Source organism: Bombus vancouverensis, chromosome 12 (genome assembly GCF_051014615.1).
Source record: "Bombus vancouverensis nearcticus chromosome 12, iyBomVanc1_principal, whole genome shotgun sequence".
Taxonomy (NCBI): domain Eukaryota; kingdom Metazoa; phylum Arthropoda; class Insecta; order Hymenoptera; family Apidae; genus Bombus; species Bombus vancouverensis.
Genome location: NC_134922.1, coordinates 10,330,856 through 10,349,909, shown reverse-complemented (window position 1 = coordinate 10,349,909; position 19,054 = coordinate 10,330,856). Strand labels below are relative to the sequence as shown.

General features: G+C 35.5%; 1 protein-coding gene across 4 annotated transcripts in view; it reads right to left on the bottom strand.

The window, feature by feature from the left end:
- Positions 1-19,054, bottom strand: part of sei (potassium voltage-gated channel seizure) — a 145,811-nt gene that overhangs the window by 17,691 nt on the left and 109,066 nt on the right. For 3 of the 4 annotated variants that reach the window (XM_033331511.2, XM_033331515.2, XM_033331514.2), the window contains 3 exons: positions 9,991-10,234; positions 8,907-9,088; positions 7,061-7,081 (listed from right to left, as the gene is read on the bottom strand). In XM_033331511.2, coding sequence (XP_033187402.1) covers positions 7,061-7,081; positions 8,907-9,088; positions 9,991-10,234 — 447 coding nt within the window. The remainder of the gene's footprint in view (positions 1-7,060; positions 7,082-8,906; positions 9,089-9,990; positions 10,235-19,054) is intronic. The other variant, XM_033331517.2, reaches the window with a different exon arrangement.

Sequence of the window (19,054 nt, the reverse complement as noted above, 5' to 3'; positions counted from 1 at the left end):
TGTGTAAATTTCTTATGATAGAGACAAAAAGCAACAAAAATGGTAGGCATAGTACTTACTAATTGTAATATCCACTCGAAACACATAGTGATTAATACAAGGAGCGAAGGAATACATTTTATAAGGATGTTATCGATGTTATAGCGAAGAGTATAACTGAAGAAATAATTACAGTTTCGTATAAATCACTAACATGCCATTAACCGCTTCGCTACCACAGACGAGATATTCCGTATGTTTTTTTTTATTAAGGCGGAAGTTGTAATTACGGAAAAACAGACTCGTGGGATATTTCGTGCATCGTATGAACAACATTGTATGGCGAGATATCTCGTCCATGGTTGCGAAGCGGACCGAAAGTTAGGAGATATGTACAAAATGAACATAGGAGAAGTATCTTGCATGATTACAGCTAATCTATCAAAGTTTTCAGAGTTGACAAACTTCTTCATTTATTCCATTTGGATTATTCTTTGTATTTTGAGTAAGTATACCTTGGAGATTCGATACTTTGAAAGTTCAGTGATTTATAGATCTGTTGATCTGGGAATTTGGTACATTGGAAACTCAGTAATTAATGGATTTGCTAATTTGGGAATTCGATTATTTATGGGCGGCACTGTGATTAATTAACGATTCATAGATTTATCATAACACCCTTTGCAATTTGGGGAGTAATTTAACAATTTGCGGATTCGATACGGTGGGAATTTGGTAATTTATAGATTTGTTCGTTTGAAAATTTGATAATTTAAATACACCATAATATTAATAATTAACAATTTGCGAAGTTAATGTAGCACTTTCCGATGCATTGAAATTAGATTATTTAATTTGGAAATACGATGATCTAGAACTTTATTATTAAAAGATTGTGAATATCAGTGAATATATTTCAGTGAAATTATTCAAATTGTCTGTAACAATACAAAATTTCCCACTTATCGGTATTTCCTGTATTATTTATTATTAATGACCATAAAAGATGATCTATACGAAACCTGTGATTATTGTTTTACTTTTTCTCTCCTCTCTTATACGCGTCAGTCAATACAAATGTATGTACCAAACATTTCGATTGATCGAGATCGACATCGCGAATCATTGATCATTTTCCACGATCAAGATTCAACATCGCCAACAGTCAGTCGTAAGGATCGTTATAAGTAGTATTATGCATTCACAACCATATATCGTTACAAACATTCTGCTCAACACAGACTCAGTAAATACTCATGCTTTCTCTTCGATGGAATTTCTTACCTGTCGTTGGTTCGAGATTCGATTAGCCGCATCGAAGAAAAAAGATCGTTCGATCGAACGATAATTCGTTAACGATTCTATCATGCAAAAGTCGACTACACTCCAACCAAAACTGAACCATTCGTCTAAATAACTTTGCTAACGAGTAATCTCGAACTTGGTACTTGGTTGCACGGGTTGCTCGGCGATAGTTACGCTATTTCAATCAATGTAGTAATAAACAAATTAATTTGCATTCTGAAGCAATTATACAGGGTATCTTGAATTTTTTTAGTCCAACTTTTTATTATATGCATTATCGGTGCCAAACTGTATGAGAATAATCTACAGGTGAAGACAAAATGACGTTTTTTTTTGCTGCAAATATTGTGTTACAAAGTTAGAAGCAAATATTGATCGTAGCCTGAAACATGTACACGTATAGCAATGTATTCTGTATTATAGAATAATAGGAAGGTTGATTATATTTATTTTCTATATATTGCATAGTCGTGATTGATTTAAAATTAACAATTAAAGCTTAAATTGTCATATCAGACTTCATGCAGCAGCCAGCATATAAACGTAAATATTTTGACAATAAGTACAAGTGTTTTCAATAATTTGCAAGTATTTTACAAATACAAATATTACGATATAAATATCTTAAACAGTAGAATCAGTATACTTCGATTACATAAAACGTCATAGTACAATCGATAGACTCGTATTACACAAACTATGCTTTACAAATATTTGTTTCTCCAAAAATTCAGGTAAATAGACTTTCACTATATACCACCTATCTCTTTAAAATTTTCACCTGTAAATTATATTCAAACAATTTAGCCAAAAAGACAATGTATAAAAATCATTCTGTACATCCTTCGAATCATTTCCTCACTTTTTCCTTTCTTTTATAAGCGATCGAAAAATCGTCATGCTCGTGCCACAATCATACTAGAGTTTCGGTCGAACGGAAACAGAATGATGGATGGCAACGCGATATTTTTAAAACGTTATTATCTCTGGTTTTGCTTGGATGGCCACGGTGCTTTGAAGACTCGGTCGCGATTTATGGCCTGGGACGAGCTAAGCGATATATCGGCCAGAGATGAGAAAGTTGGCCGTCTTTTATCCGGCCTCGGGATTACCAAGAATATCCGAGGACGTTTGATAGCAACGATTGATAATACGAGAAATGTTATTACGATGTACACGCGAACCGGTGCATCAAAGGAAGCATCGTGGAAGCTTCGAATACACAACGTGTTCCATCTTATTGCCTAACGCGATCTTATCTCACTTCTGAAACGACTTCAACGTCGTGGATGCTTGCTGACTTCCAGATAAACTATTGTCGAATAATTAGTACCTTGAATTGTTGGAATAACGTTGGGTAATCAAATATCTGAATGATCGATAGTATGTTTGCAGTCGTTAAAGGATAGACGGCTAATGGCTTGGATAGTGTATGGAGGTTTATGATTATAGTAAGATATGATTGTTTGAGTCATCTAAACAATTGATAATTTCTGAATAGAATGTGGCATTTCTAAAAACTTTGATATTTAAAAGTTTAGTTATTCAATAATTTCTAGATTCGGCATTTTAAAATTTCATAGATCTGTTAACTTGAGAATTCAGTACTTTAACACTTCAGCAATCCTTTGTTAATTTGAGGATTCGATAATCTATCATAATTCGGATAATTTGAGTATTATACAATTTATAATTTTAATTTGGTAGTTATTAGAAGTGCAACAGATTTATTAATATGGGAATTCGTTAAAGTCAATATACGATATCACGATTAATAGTCAATTCATAGATTTAATTCCCTTTAGATTCCAATATTACAAGCTTCCACGAAACTTTACGATATGATCCACATGTGAGTCGCTCAGAAACCATATTGATCAAATGCATAAGAGAATGACCATTATTATATACACTATTTTCTTAAATTTTCTTTGAAATTTCTAATTATTTATGCTATCTTCTTGTAATAAATAAATTTATAAAAATAAGATTTCTTTATCGAGAAGTTGGATGTTAATTAAACCTGGATGATGTGAAGAAATTGATATTATATTAAAAAATGTAATTAACAATTTAACAAAAATTTGACTATTGAAAGACTGATACTTCCATCAGTGTATGGTATTGGATGAAATAAATTTAAATACAAGAACCTTCGAATATACAGTGATCAACCAAGAGCCAGCAGCCAAAGAGAAAGGAAAGATTTCTACATCTTGCCGTGTAAATATCTCCTAGCAACCCGCTGATCGTTATACAAGGCATATTATACGTAAGTAGAAAGAAGACGAAGCGTTCAAGCGATAGAAAACACACATGATCATTTATCGTGTACAAAAAATATCCAGATGTACAATTATAATAAAACATGATACAACAAGGAATATGAGTTCTCGTCTTTTTTGTATTAAAAGCGTAAAATACAAAACAGATTTGTTAAGAACATCGAATGAGGAAATTACTTTAAATGGTAATAATACGTATACACACAAAAATTATCATATTAGGCCGGGCTTGTACGACTTTCTTTATGTAGCTTGCAACAGAAGCGCAATTAATAAAAATGGTAGAGAAAAGCTCGACAACGTAAAAATAGAAGATCAACAGAGAGAATTGATTAATGGATAATCCAGAGAGAAAAAACGCCAAAAGCTTACATACGATCGTTACAAAATCCCGCTGAAAAATCTTTCGGTTTCGGGGTGTGTTCGTTGTGTTACTGTGTGATCCTCTGCGTCTTTCGCGTGTTTCTATGCGTTTGTGTATGTATTATATATCATTTTATTCATGTATATGTGCGTGTATTCCGTATACGTGTGATTTTTTTCCTTAGAAACTGTCTATCTTTAATTTATTACTTTGTATTTCTTTTTAGACTATGCTACATGGTCTAGGGGTAAATCACGATTCTCAGTTACGATTTGATCAGAAGACGAGCATGTATTTGGTTGTATTTTGGTATCCTAGAAGAACTGAACAATTATTCAGCACATCACAAAAGTGTTCGAACACTTGCAGAAACCTTATGAATGTATTCTAATTAATATTACATATAATGAGACAGGACTATCATAATCATACTGGTAAAATTTGAAACAAACCTGGAAATGTATATAGAAGTTGGAAAATATTTGCAAGTGTATATTCTGTAGAGATCATAAAAGTACTTAGACAGTCAAGTTATTCGTTAGATAAATAAACTTCAATATTTAGTGGCACCATATTTAACATTTATCATACGCTTAACATAGCTATTTTTTATTAATATATATTTGCAATAAACATTTTATAACTTCTCTATACGTTTCCAGATTGATTTCAAGTTTCACCAATATAATCATGATACCCGTACCTCGTTATAGTGGTAACAGAATTTCAAAATCCTTTGTATAGATATAAAAATTTACTATCGTATGGTAGAGCGTCATATACTTTCGTGAACCATTGTATGTACGTCATTATACGGTTATACGTAAAAGTACTGATAAGAGTATTCTAAACCATGTGTATCGTGTGGCCGTTTATTGATATCAGTGAATTTTGGAACAATCGATTTGACTGCGAGAGATCGATTTTCTTTGGGATTATTCTTTACGAGCTATCATTTCTATTTCGACACTGTTTCTTTCACATCGTTACATTAAGGGATGGTCGAAACACTTATAAGTAAGCACGGATAATTCTGCAACCCCGAAGCACAAATTTGATTAAAAGGTGCAGTCACAGAATAATAGTTAAAACAATTCATTATAGTACTTAATATAATATTTGATAATTTACACAATACATGACAATGATATATCAAATAGTTCGGAGAAAAAGATTGAACAGATAATATTGAATATGACGTCCATAATTAAACGCTTGAAGTTTCACATTTGCAATATTTTCGATATGATGAGATATTTGATATTTTAACTAAATATTTGTTTACCCTAGTTAGTTTTACTAAAGTTTTTCTCGATATTGTGAATTATTGCAAACATTTTATCTGCGAACGCAGAGTATTTTAATTACTATGAAATTAACAATTGAGGTTTTCCGCAACTGCACCTTGTATCCTTAAAAAAAAAAAGAAAAAAAATAAAGAAAGAGACAGAGGGAGAGAGAGAAAGAGAGAGAACAGAAAAATAGAGAAGCTGAAATGCAACAGATATAAACGAGATAAAACGTACAAACGTTCCCTGCAGGTTATTAGAAACGTTCGAAAATAACGAGGCTCTTTTAGCAAGCTCTCTTGATTCCTTTTGTTAGCCAGCCATTTCTCTATCTCATTTCATCTTTGATCAGGCTTGAATAGCTCCGATATACAGTATCATCTAATTCGTGCCACAATATGTATACAGCACAATTGAGGCAGATCACAATCGATGAATGGATGTTCGAATTATTTCGATTAGATCGACCATCGATATTTTTGGTAAAAAAAAAAGAGGAAAAACAGGGGAAAAATTCGTTGGTCCACTAACTACAGAAAACACTCTCTAACTATTTGCATTATTCTCAACAAGTATTGATACCCAGATAAAGTCTCTACGATACTATGTGAAAAAAGGGGAAAGTGAGAAAAGGAATAATAACGACGAAAGATCGAGAGAAAAATCGGATGAAGTGAAAAAAATGAAAAATCGATCGTTTTACGTTGTAACGTAGGATCAATATTTGTTAGGAATAATTCATCTAAAACTATCAACTACCTAATCAGGATATATTATGTGTATATATATATAATATGTGAGTGTATATATATATATACAATACAATAATTTTATGAAACATTGATTATGAAAATATCTTTCATCTTTTTTTGCGCTTCATTCATACTTCGTACTATTGGTAAAAAAATATATATTTTACAGAAATGTTTGTATACTCGTAAGGATATGCTAAGCTCAAAAAGAAAAAAGGTAACAAAAACAAGTATCTCTGAAAGCTACGGTTTTATACTTTGATGCAAATCGATTCTCCTACCAAGAGATCGTACGTGAATACATAATTATCACTGATCATTATCGTTATCCTTATTATTATTGTTATTATTATTATTTACAGTATCGCTTTTTCATTGCAAAATACTTTACTGTGAACATGCAGACGCTCCCTCAAGGTTCATCGTCGAGAAATTTTTCACGCCGCAGAGGACGGGAGCAAGTCGATCGACATTTCTCGTTTTCTTTCTACGATTATACCGAGGCAAACGAATGCTTCCAAAAATCTGGAAACAAGATTTCATCACCGATTACTCTCTCTCTCTCTCTCTGTCTAACATGACTAACTTAAACTATGGAAAAATTGAATTTAACTCTTTTTCCTTCCTTTTATTTTCTTTTTTTTTTTTTTTAACTTTCTTTAATGTCGATCGACTTCGCTCTAACTTCCTTGATAAATCGTGGGGTTGCAGTTGGTCGAATTTTCTTCTTGTATGGTTCTTGTGTGTAAATTGATTGTGATTCATGTATATGTATATGTGTGTGTGTTCGTGTGTGTATGTACGTGTACAAGGTGGACACACACGTGTACGTGTTAAGATCGTGGAGGTCGATGGCGGAACATCGAGAACAAAATGGGTTTGATTGTATAGAAAAAAATTCTGTGCAAGAAAAAATATCAGACGTGTTTCTTATTTGCGTTTGGTGAATCTTTAATCATTAGTGTGTAAAAAAAAACGTGTGTAAATCGAAACCTGCGTTTGTATTAAAGAAAACAACAAAAGAGAAAAGGGAAAAGAAACGTCAGCCTGTGAGTAATTTTTCTGTGTGTATGTGTGTCAACTAACCTCGTCCTTGTCCAAGCCGAGCTACGGAAACGTTAAACTGAGGTTAAAATTCGTTCGTTTATGATTTCGTGATTTAATTTGTTGTATTTTATTCTTTTTTTCTGTTAAAAAAACAGAGTAGGAAAGCAACAGAAAAAAGGGACTACATTTTTTCATTTGATCTTTCCTTCTATTTTTTCGGAAAAGAATTACTGAGACAATGGGAATTAATTTAATCGATACATTCGTAAAAAAATTCACATTTTCTCTCTTCGAAGATCTTGGAAAAAGAAAAATTGTTCGACGTATTTTATTCGATTTTTGCCGAGACATAAAACTTTCTCCTAGATTTATTTCAACTTACGCAAAGTGCTCGTGAAATAAACTCTCCTGCACGCGCAATTAAAATTACACTGCCCTACATTTGCTCCTCCACCAAGAAACACAGGGAAGAAAGGGGTCATATAGATTACTCGCAGGTGCATCATTATTTTCTACATTTCTCTCTTTTTTTTAACGTGCTCGATTTTGCGTTTTGAATCGTTTCCTCTTTTTCTTTCTAAAGAGCACCATGGGAAACAAAATGAAAAAAGAAAGATTATCTTGCGTATAGGCATATGCTAATATCCTGTCACGGAGGAGAGGCAAAGAAAAGACACGAGAAATCATGAGGAAACCAGAACAGAACGGTTCGAACGTAAAACGATAAAAAATTGAATTGAGAAAAACTGAAACGGTGGAAAATAAAAGAAAATAATAAGACACGGGACAAAGAATACAGAAGAGAAATCTTGACAAGGAACTGACAATAAAAATCTAACATTTCGACAATCAGAGCAGAAATCTTCACAGCGAGAGAACTAAACTTACTTACACATGTATAGATCAAGTGTGTATGCATACGTGTGTGTACAGGTACAAACTCAATTAAATGCTATTATTACAAATTTATCTTTTTCTTTCTTATATTTTTCTTATATTACAAAAAAAGGAAAAAAGTATTTCCATGTTAAAACGCGAATGCCAATTTGTATCTTTCTTTCAAAGTTCAAATGAATTCGAATTTGATTGAGACATATATTTTTCTGTTCGAGCAAACTTTCTTTCTTTTTTTTTCTTTTTTATTTTCTCGATTCTTTCTCGATATTGTTTGATCTATATAACGTACGTGTACCATATGTGAAACTTGTGTGGAGTCGTTCCAGACAACGAGAATCCTTAAAGTTAAAGTTCCTTCTCGTTTGCCGGTACGTACATTGTGTGCACATTTAATATACGTCGAATCGACTAACTTTCGACAAAGAAAAAAGAGAAATCATTCAACACCGAGAAACGTCGAAAAAAGGGAAAACGAACTAAGCACCAATCCGGTAAGACACACCTATGGGCACTTAACTTGGGCTCGGCATGTCATCCTAATCATATTTACGAGCTAACATCGACATTCTAGAAACTTCAGCCGAAAACCTGATCTTAACGTCAAATCACTTTTGTTTAAAATTTAACATTCTTGTTTGGAAAAATTAATTTCAATCGACGTTTCACATCTTGAGAACGCTCCAACGTCAAACAATATCCGAATGAATCATTTTCTGAGTTTTTCTGTGAATCTTATTACCATTCTTTCTTTTTAATTCTGCTACCACATAATTATCGTCAAACGTTTCATCAAAATTTGTCTTAGGTAACTGGGAAATTCTCTGAAACAGAAGTGCAATTACTTCGATATAATTGGAATTTTTTCAATCACGAGGTTAATGAAATTTCTTAGGGGGGATGGTCGATTGATAGGAAGTGATTTGACGATGATCAGATTCAGCCTGGAAAGAAGATTCTCAGAAAACGTGGAGCGTGCGACGAAACTTACCTCGTCAGTGTGAGAGCCAACGAGAAAAAGGTCGAAGGGTATAGCGGCCACTAGGTCGATGATGAACCAACCCTTCAGGTAATGGACGGCTATCTTTGCAGGATGGGACACCACTTCATCGTTGCTATTCACGAAAGTCGTGCGAAAATTTATGATGATGTCCACTATGAAAGTGACGTCGACTGAAACATCAAACATTTTGTCAAGAATAATAATTCGATTTAAGAAACAATAGTAAATATTCTATCGCTTGATCTCGAGTCGGTAAAAAAATTCTTCGAAAGTAAATGGACAAGAAACAAAGCAAAAGTTGAAAGATATAAAACTTCGTATTATTTTACTCAAATTTTTGATGATAATTTTTCACAAAATCTAGTTCAAGGATCAACGTTTTTTCCCATATTTTTATTGATATAGTAAAATATGCTAGAACGAATGTGTGTTACAACGAGGAATTTTTATTCTTAAAATTAAATGCTATAATAATCGCGGTTTATTAATTTACACTCATTAAATGAAATTTAGTATATAAATCAACTAGAAAAGATTTGATATTATTTTTATTATGCTAACGTTATTCGCTGCTAATCCGTGGATCTGAAGCGAGTTATTATTCCTAAACGCATATATACACAGCAAATGCTGTAACAAAGTTCTACAATCGACCACATTCGTTGTAATAAATTCTACCATACTGTTCAAAAGTTACTACTCTCGCAGTGTTTCTATCTTTGAGATTATTAGGAAAACATCTACGTATTCCGTAAACTCTGACCTTTTCTGAGTATAACACAAAAGCTATGAACTTTCTGGGCGCGCAGTGAAATAGGACTCTATTGGTCAGACAACGTGAATTCCGGCTTGTGTTAGGCCATGGCTACAATGGATACGTATTCGAACGAACTGGCATTCTGACGAGTGAAACATCTAAAGACTGCAATGCATACACTCATAAAAAATCTATATATATATTTGATTAACTTTGGCATATGGAGTTCGTCAGAATGTCAATTCGTATCGAGTACGCATTCATTGTAACCGTAGCCTTACTTGTCCAATATCGATCATTGATTCTGTGTCTCACCTATGAAGTCTATGATGACGATGGGATCGTCACTGTACTTTTTGTTCTTCCTGCTGTTGTAATCCGGATCCGACAGGACGAAGGCGGCGACGTACGGTGTAAATATAGCGGTATACAATACGAGCAGCAATATCACCCAGTCCCAGACCGCTTTAAAGGGTGAATAGTGTAATATGGTCCACTTGCCGATCCTAGGTGACTGTAATTTGTACTCTGGGAGGATATCGTTTCCAAGGGACAGCACCTGGAGCACATATTAACATATTGGGGAAGAATATATTCATCATTCGTTCCTCTTTTTCTTCACTTTCTTCTTAATGAAAAGAAACGGTCAATTTTCGTAGATCTGAGTTTTTCACCTCCTAATTTTCACTTGGAAAGTTATTCCTATGTTTCTTGTTGTTTTCTTAATTAAATAACTCACATGAATATTAAACAATAGAGGAGATTTAATTTCTAGAAATTATTGAATTAAGAAAACAAGAATAATTCAAGATGTAGGAGAAGAAATAGAAAATAATTCTTCTCTGGAATAAGAAAAACGAAAACTCGATACATTTTTATTTCTGTTCGATCCTCTTTCCTCGATCGTTCGATTATTTTTATTATTATAAGTCAAAAGGAAGTGCGGAGATTATTATTATTAGTTTTTAACATCGGTTCTTCTTAATTTACGATGTTTCGGCAGACTTTGCGCGAATTTGTTTTTGAAATGAAAATATCTTCGCCGAAAAACAGATTGGAAAAAGAAGAACATGTGTCGATCGTTGGTTTATCAAACAATTGATAAAAATTCGATGGAGAAGGACATGGCAATGTTATTGCTATGTTTATAGGAGTTGAGAAAAACAAAATGTCCTGTGTTTGTTTCAATACCGCGTTATTTTCCATGCTGAATGGCCGAGCGAACAATATCAGAAACACCTTTGTCTTGTTCTATATTTTCAACTTTCCTTCCTTTCTGTCGAATAGCAATACGGTCAGAAACGCGAAAAATAAACCACCCACGCTCGCTCTTTTCTATCACTTTGCGCCGTATCATTTTCCTTTTATTCAACAGAGTGGAAAGGAAGATTTGTTTCTACCCCGCAGTCCGACTCATTTAAGCGTCGCCGCGTTTTAACCTCGTTTCTCGACACGAAATCCATTAACAGAGAGCGTTCACGTACGAAAAATTTCGAATGCTTTGCTCGTTAGTAACGCGTTTCTCGAAAAAATGGTCAGAAAAAACGTAGGATTTCTATCGTATTAATTGATCTTTTCGTATGGACCACGATTCGAAGTGGTGACGATTAATCCCGTCGTTTATCGTGAGAGTTGAGCTCAAATCCCGACGAAATCTGATTCAGCCGGCAGAGTAATCGCTTTAATAAAACCGAACGATTGAAAAAGTGGAAAATTTACGGCGAAGGCGAAACGAAGTTCTGATAAGGGATCATCTGCTACTGTTCGTCGGGGAAAGTTTCTGATCGACGAAAAAGAAAAAGAAAAGAGATGAATGAGAAGAACCGTGATATGGAACACGCGGAGGACAGCTAACCTGCCTGGCACAGTAGCGTTTCGAGTTGCTAATTGGACTCTCTGCCATTTAAGCCGGCCTTTGTGGAGGTTCTACAACGAAACCACGGCCACCGATCGACCATAAGTAAACACTTGGCACACACTATGCTTCCCACTGACACACACCTGGCACACGTGCCCTTTCACCAGCGACCGGCGGAACTTATTACGCGAACCACAGGTAAATAAATTCACTCGTCGATGATCCACATTTCCTCCTATTGCTTCTGTGTGCGTGTCCTTATATAAGAAACAAATATCCAGCCTCTTATTCCGCGCTATGGAACAAGAAAAAGATATATATATGGGAAATCCTTTCTGGATTGGTTCGTGTGCTTCCTGTTCTTCCGTATAGGTATCACGCCCTCGAGATCCTCGTCACCATCACGTTTTATCGAGCGCTTCCACGAGTTGAGCCGAGTCGGAAAAGCGGCGGTAAAACGACTGTCGATCCCAGTGAAAGCTCGACGACTCGAGGAACCGGGGATATCGATCCACTGGACGGAACGTTGCCCCAAATACCGGAATATCAGTTGTTTACAACGCGGAGAGGAAGAACCGGAAGAGTCCTAGTCGAGTGCTAGCCTCACACTGATGCAATGCGGACCGCGAAGGGTGGCGGCGTTCGATTGGCGAAGGGGAGGACGACGAAGAGAGCAAGAGAGAGTAAGAGAGAGAGAGAGAGAGAGTGAGAAGTAAATGTGAGCGTGTACACAAGTATGAGTGTACGTTGTATGTGCATGTACGTACAGAGAGAGTACCCTTGTACGTGTATGTAGAGGAGGAGTATTGGTTAGGGCAACCCCGTCGTCACACCCTACGCCGGCCACGTTTCGAAGTATCCAACCTTAGCAGGGTTAGCCTTATTACCTTAATAGCGGCTGTCTTCACGACCTCAGCTAGGCCAATAACAAGTCTTCCGCAGGCATACCGTGCACCTTTCTAATCGGAACTAATCACCAGGCTGCTGATGATCAACCGTTGCCTCGCTTTCCTCTCCGGCTCGTTTCCCGCTCGTCTAATGGCGCTGATGGCGCTCCGCTCCGTTCCATTTATTTTTCCATGCTGCCGGGCGCAACCGTTTATTCCGCCACGTTTGTTTGTACTTCCTTGTCGACTATTCGCCACACGCCACCGTAGCCCCTCTGTTTACCTGGCCGATCAGGGATCTGTTGCTCGAACACCACGTGAATCTCTGCTCTGCTGCTTCTCGAGATGACGTTTTCAGTAGATGATATTGTTAATAAACGTCCGCGTATTTTATTCTTCCTTTCCATTTCCACGATTCTTGAAACTTTAAGAAACTCTCAAGAATTTGCACGATACGCAGTTCATTTCCAACACCAGTGGATAGATTTGGAACGTCGACGTTTCTAATTGGAAACAGTTGTCGGAGATTCGCGATACAGACTGCCGTAACGATTAACGAGCACAGAATTTAACGAGTATTCGATATTTTCTGTATTAATCGCTGCAGTAATTCCTTTCGAAGACCACCGATAAAAAAAAGCCGATGCTTTAATTAGAAAAAGACCTAGAAGATTCACGTACTGTTTGATTAATACCAAGAATCGGTTAAAACTCGAACCAAAGATCGTAAAACTAACTAACTAAGTTTTAATGAAATTTTATAATCGAAAACGTTTCAATTAGGAAACATTCTGGAGGATCCACGCCTTGTCGGATTAATACGTAAGACTGACATACCGGCTAAAGATCGAGCCCGAGATTACAAATTTAACAAGTTCCAAAGGGATTGCATAACTTTAAAATATAATTTTATAACCTGATCTAATAATTTCTCTAAAATACAAATATTGATCTCTTTCAAGATAATCGACCTTTTAATTCGAACAAATTCTAAAAGATCCACGTATCGTCCGATTAATACGTCAAACTGTTGTATCGATTAACGGTGGTGTCCAGAATTATAAATAAACGATCGTTCCCAGCAGAAGCCCGACGTAAAACGTTTCAAACCGATAACCGACCGCGGTCCGTCTGAAAGTTGTCTGGATTTAGTTGGAGACCTAAATATCTCTATGTCGCGGACAGGACATTTCATTGATTTCTTATTACGAGTCGCGAGGTCTGTCTAGAGTCGGCCAAGCATGGCGCGAAGGGATGAAAAACGAGGATAGGAGGTACAGAGAGAAACGGATCGTCGTTCGTCACGGACGACCAGGGAAAATGTAAATCCGGATGGATTATCTTTTATTCATGTTACCTGCTCTAGCCAGGTGAACCGGCCTATGTGTTTCTTTAGAACCTGTGTGTAATTCTACACGCGCGATGCCTGGGTGCGAGGTCGTGACCCGACAGCCTCGTTTCAATGACCCTTCGTCATTAGGTCGTTCAAGAATGTTCGTTATTTCTAACGAGGCACAAATTAATGCGTGGACAAGCTTCTGGCTAGGAAATAACGAGGAAACGCCCATGGACTTCGTCCAAGGAACGAATTTTCGTGCAATCAGCTTCTCTTAGAGGATGTATGGAGTTACATCTCGAAATTGCACCTGTTTTTCGGGACGTGCATCTCGAAGATAGTATCGAGAGCTATAAATATTGGATGGTGTTGCTTGAGATACGATGTGGGCTACCGTAAATTGAAGCGATGAGTCCCTTATAGTCGTGGTCAAAAGAAAGTTCCAAATTGAAATTTGCATATGACTACTTGTAACTTTGTATTAGATACTTTTCATCGTGTTAGTAACGATGTTTATTCAGTATCCTTATAGAATAGAATTTCGTTTTCTAAAATTATAATAAAATTACGATAAAATATCCCTCTAAACCTTGTTACGTCCGTCACTGAATTTTTATGCTTGTGAATTTTTGAAATGTTATATAAAAATTCCAGGTTAAAATTGTATTTAGGTTTTTTAGAGCTTTGACAGGAAAAAGATTGTCTCATTTATAAGCAGGACTGAAGGTATTAATTATAATACTATTCCAATAAATTGAAAAGCTAGGTAGCGAAATTGTAATGGAGGCACAAATCTTTATTTTAATATCCAATGAAAAATATATCGACTTTGATATTGGAAGTACTCTCTACCCTAACTGAAATCTTAACCAAAGTTTTATACCCTTATATTCATCAATCTATTATCTATTATTTTGCCGAATCAATTTCTCCGTTTATTACACCTGTAAATTGGCTTAGCATCGTTTCGTTGATTCGTCCAAACATTCGAAATGTGTCTATTTCAATTCGTGACTGATTTTATGACTCAGATATATCGTGGCTCGGACTATCGGAAGAATGTCCAGCGTCTATCGGGGATTTTCTCAGCGAAGAATTAGGTGATACAAAAGAATAGGAACCATTAGAATCAGACCTTGTTCCACGACCGTTTCTCAAATTGGTCGCGCGTCCACTCGTTATATTAAAAGCGACCATCTCGTTGATTTCTCGACGGAGAAAAAGCGTCTGAGAAAGGACGAATCCCGCGAGTGTTCGTTAAGATTTCTTCGAGCTGGTACAATCAATTAGGTCAGAAACTAACGTGCCAAAGTTTCGATGATCAAGGCTCGCGACCAATTTAGAAGATTATTATACTTCGCTGGAATCGAACTTGGCTTCGAATCGATGGATCCTTAGTTCATTACTATATTTAGGCATGGTTTGCTGCCCTACTTCGATACACGAAGGGCCGAATATCTAGGTAACACGAAAGTGAACAACTAATTCAGGGAACCAAATATATTTTCCCTTTTATTGCCTCGAAATTCTGCAAAAATAATCGAAGGTTTTCTTCATCGCTAGTAATAAATTTTCGTCTTGAAAACTTATTTGCACGAAGGGTTGAATATTTATGTAGCACGAAAATTACAGATTAAATCAATCTTTATAACTATATCTTTGGAATTCGGTAAAAATAATGGGAGATTTTCTTGGTACTAAGTATCCCAAAAATTTCAAGAACGTCACTTTGCTTTCAGAGAGGCCACATATTTCCGAATGCAATCAGTGAAATTCCACGCGAAGCAGACAGCTCGACATACAGCTTCGTAATTAGAGCATATGGTGCACCAGATGCTGCCTCATACACGGAGAAGACCAACAAGTTCTCTTACCAAGAATCTGTATACAGCAGATGAATCCCAGTATTCAAATCGACTCAGATTACGTCACGTCTCTCTCATATATAAATTTAATTAGTAATTAGAGCGCAATTGGCATCTCGACGAATATACACTGCCGATCATAAGTATTAGCACGCATACTGACATTTAGTATAAATTGACTGCCACCCACTGTTTTTATTTCCTAGTTATTTTATTACAAATCAGTTATTTTATTCACGACGTATGTAAAATATTAAAGTGGTAAACACTCAAATGTTAAAATAGTAAGCGCCAAATATTAAAATACTAAAATAGTAGACATATATAAAACAATAAATAGTGAACTCACATACGTAAAATAGTTCAATATTAAATATAGTAAAATTTGTTAGAATTGTCTAATAAATATGATAATATATATTCGAATATTTATAGCCTGCATTATGCATATCGAGAAAATCTGGATCAATTAGAGTTACGGGAGATAACTTGAAATTATTGAACGTGAGCAGCGGAGATGAAGAAGAGCACGTTACGTGGCGTTGGTTAGGTCACGCTGTGACCTGGAATCACCGAAAGCTAACTGCCGAGTATAATAGTTGCATAGTAGCGTTTAACGAACAGACCAAAGGAAAAAGTTCAAACAGTTTCGCGTAGCAGCTCGCCCAATGGTAATTAAATTCCACTGCCATGTCTAACAGGATTCTCAGCTACCGACAGAACTTTCTTGGAATTTACAGTTGTAAGGTCTATGCTACTGAGAGTTCATCTTACTTCGCTTCCAGGAAGGTTAACTGAAAATATTAGATTGATCAGGAAGTTCTGTCGCTTGTGTTCTTTGAAAGGAAAGAGAGCAATTGTTTTAAGTGAAATTTATATTAATTGATCTTAGTCGTGACTGTCTTTTAAATGTTTGATAATTCATTTATTTCGTCGTATTTTTATTCTTGAAATATTCCTTCAGTGACTCTACAACCTAATGTAAGCTATACATCTTCTCTCTGTCAAAAGTTATCAATAAATTGAAAAAGAATTGTGTAAGGGTTGAGACCAATCTATTTCTCAATTCACTCAAAGGATCTGTTGGAAATTCTGTTATCTAAAATACATTTTATTATAAAGCAATTTATTTACCAAATTTCCAATGGCAGACTATTTTTGCAGCAATATTGCACTTTTATGTCAAACACTTTCAATTTGATGAAACTTCCAAGTAATGTGAATATAAAAAAAAAATTTGGTGAAAATTTTTCAATGAACTTTAGAGAAAATGGATTTTAAAGTTTTTTTTATCATAAATATTGTGTTTTATAACGTCATTCTTGTTTATGAAATAATTCGCTATATTATTCGTCGTTGGTATTTCGGATCTTATTTAGTCCTCGCTCGATGTTGGGAGAACGGAATGTCGCGAGAGCTGCTAATATGTGATCAGCCGACAAATTCCTGTACAACTTCATTCCTAGAAGTAATGCGGAAATGACCTGTTTTCCGCTAATAAATACGGAGGCTATCCCCTTTGAGCACACTCTCCAAAATCGTAAAGCGTTCGCTACACCAGGAATTCAACCTGAACATTCTTCGCGAATAACTATGATATACCAAAAACAATCGCATCTATCAATTGATCAATTTATCAATTGATGAAGATCTGAAGCTAAAATTAAAAACCAACTTCTCCCTTACTTTCCATAATTCTCCAAACTAACAATTGCAAAAATCTACAAAAGTTGATCTGTTCAAGCAATAGTAATCTGTAATAGCAAAATAATAACAATTAACAATGGATCCGATGTGGTTAATAAAAGTTTCTAAAATTCTGCTCAAATGGAATTAAAAATACAGATAAGAGTTGTCACTATGGACAATCAAACGATACTAATCATGAAGCCATAATTTAACAAAGTATTAAGGAATATCAAGAAATATCCTTAATAAAAGTTCCTAAGAAAGATATGTCATTTATTCTTATTTTGTTTCCAGCTTTCCCCCCCCCCCCCGGTTAAGTAAAGAAAAATCCAAGAAAGGGAAGAAATAATAACATAGTGATAAAACATCTCTGGAAGAAGGGATACGAAGGTTCATCAAGCCTTTATCGACACGTGGTCGAGTTACTTGGAAATCAGGTCGCGTCAACGACAGAGCACAGCTTGCGTTCTCGTATTGGGATATAATGCCACCTCTGTGGAAAGGAAACTGCTGTCAGAGTGTGAAAGTTAAAATCCCTCCGCTTGCCAGTGGGCACGTTTGTTCACGTTGTAAATAACAGGTCTGTTTAATGAAAGCTCCACCACTAAGAATGGCGGCTGTGGTCGATTTAACGCACCCTGTATTTCGGCTTGAATACACAAATGCTTGTGCATCTATCTCGAAGTATGGTATCCCATATTAGTGGTTGTATGAAAATGCATGTGTACATATGATGGTTTGATTTACGTCTATGACAATGTAACAAGTCTTGCTACGACAATCGAACAGCAAATTTTGCAATATCAGAAAGTACTGTGTTTCAGGTTGGCCCGTCTTGAAATTCATAAATCTTAACTTTAAAAATTTTTTGAATTCTGATAAAAATAATTCACGAGAAAGACAGAAGAGGGAATTTTTTAAATGTTATAAGGCGGAAATATGTTATATCTTTGCAAATTTATTTTCGAGGAAGAGAGGGATTTGTTAAATTTAAAAAAAGAGAGCATTTGTTAAATTTTCAAAGAGAAAATTTGCAAAATTTCCGAGGAAGAAGAAATTTGTTCAATTATTATAGAAACGCAATATTGTTACTTACGAATTAGATTAGAATTAATACGACAAGAGTTGGAAACGAACGTCGATTACACATTAATGGTTGTGCAAATGCATGCAGACGTACGACACGTTGATTTACATCTACGACAATATAACGTGCCGTGTCACGAGAATTGAGAGCGAAATTCTATAACGTCATAAATCACTACCTTCGAAGGTAATCCATTTTAAAATGAATCTCGGTGACTGGTGAACTCTTTTCGCATTTTAACGTAAAAATGCAGGAAGAAGAGGTAATTCGTAAGATTTTAGAAAAAAGTACAATACCTTTATTTAAAAATTCAGATTGAAAAATAATTAAAAAGTTAGAGTATAATTAATACGAAGAATACTAATGAAAATTGATTACATAATCGGTTACGTACTAATGATACGAAATCATAAAATCCTCTGGAATTTTTATCAAAAGAATCGAGGAGGAAACACGAAATAGAGGAAGAAAGTGGGACGTGTTAAATCGAAGAAATACGAGACGGTTACTTAACGAACTAGCCTAGGATTAGTATCACGAGTAATAACGAAAATTGGATACGAACGTCGAACACGGTCGACAGGGTCGATCCGAACTTCTGCTTCTTGCCTTTCGCGAAGTACGAGCGCATCATGGTTGCCGAGAATTTCATAAAAA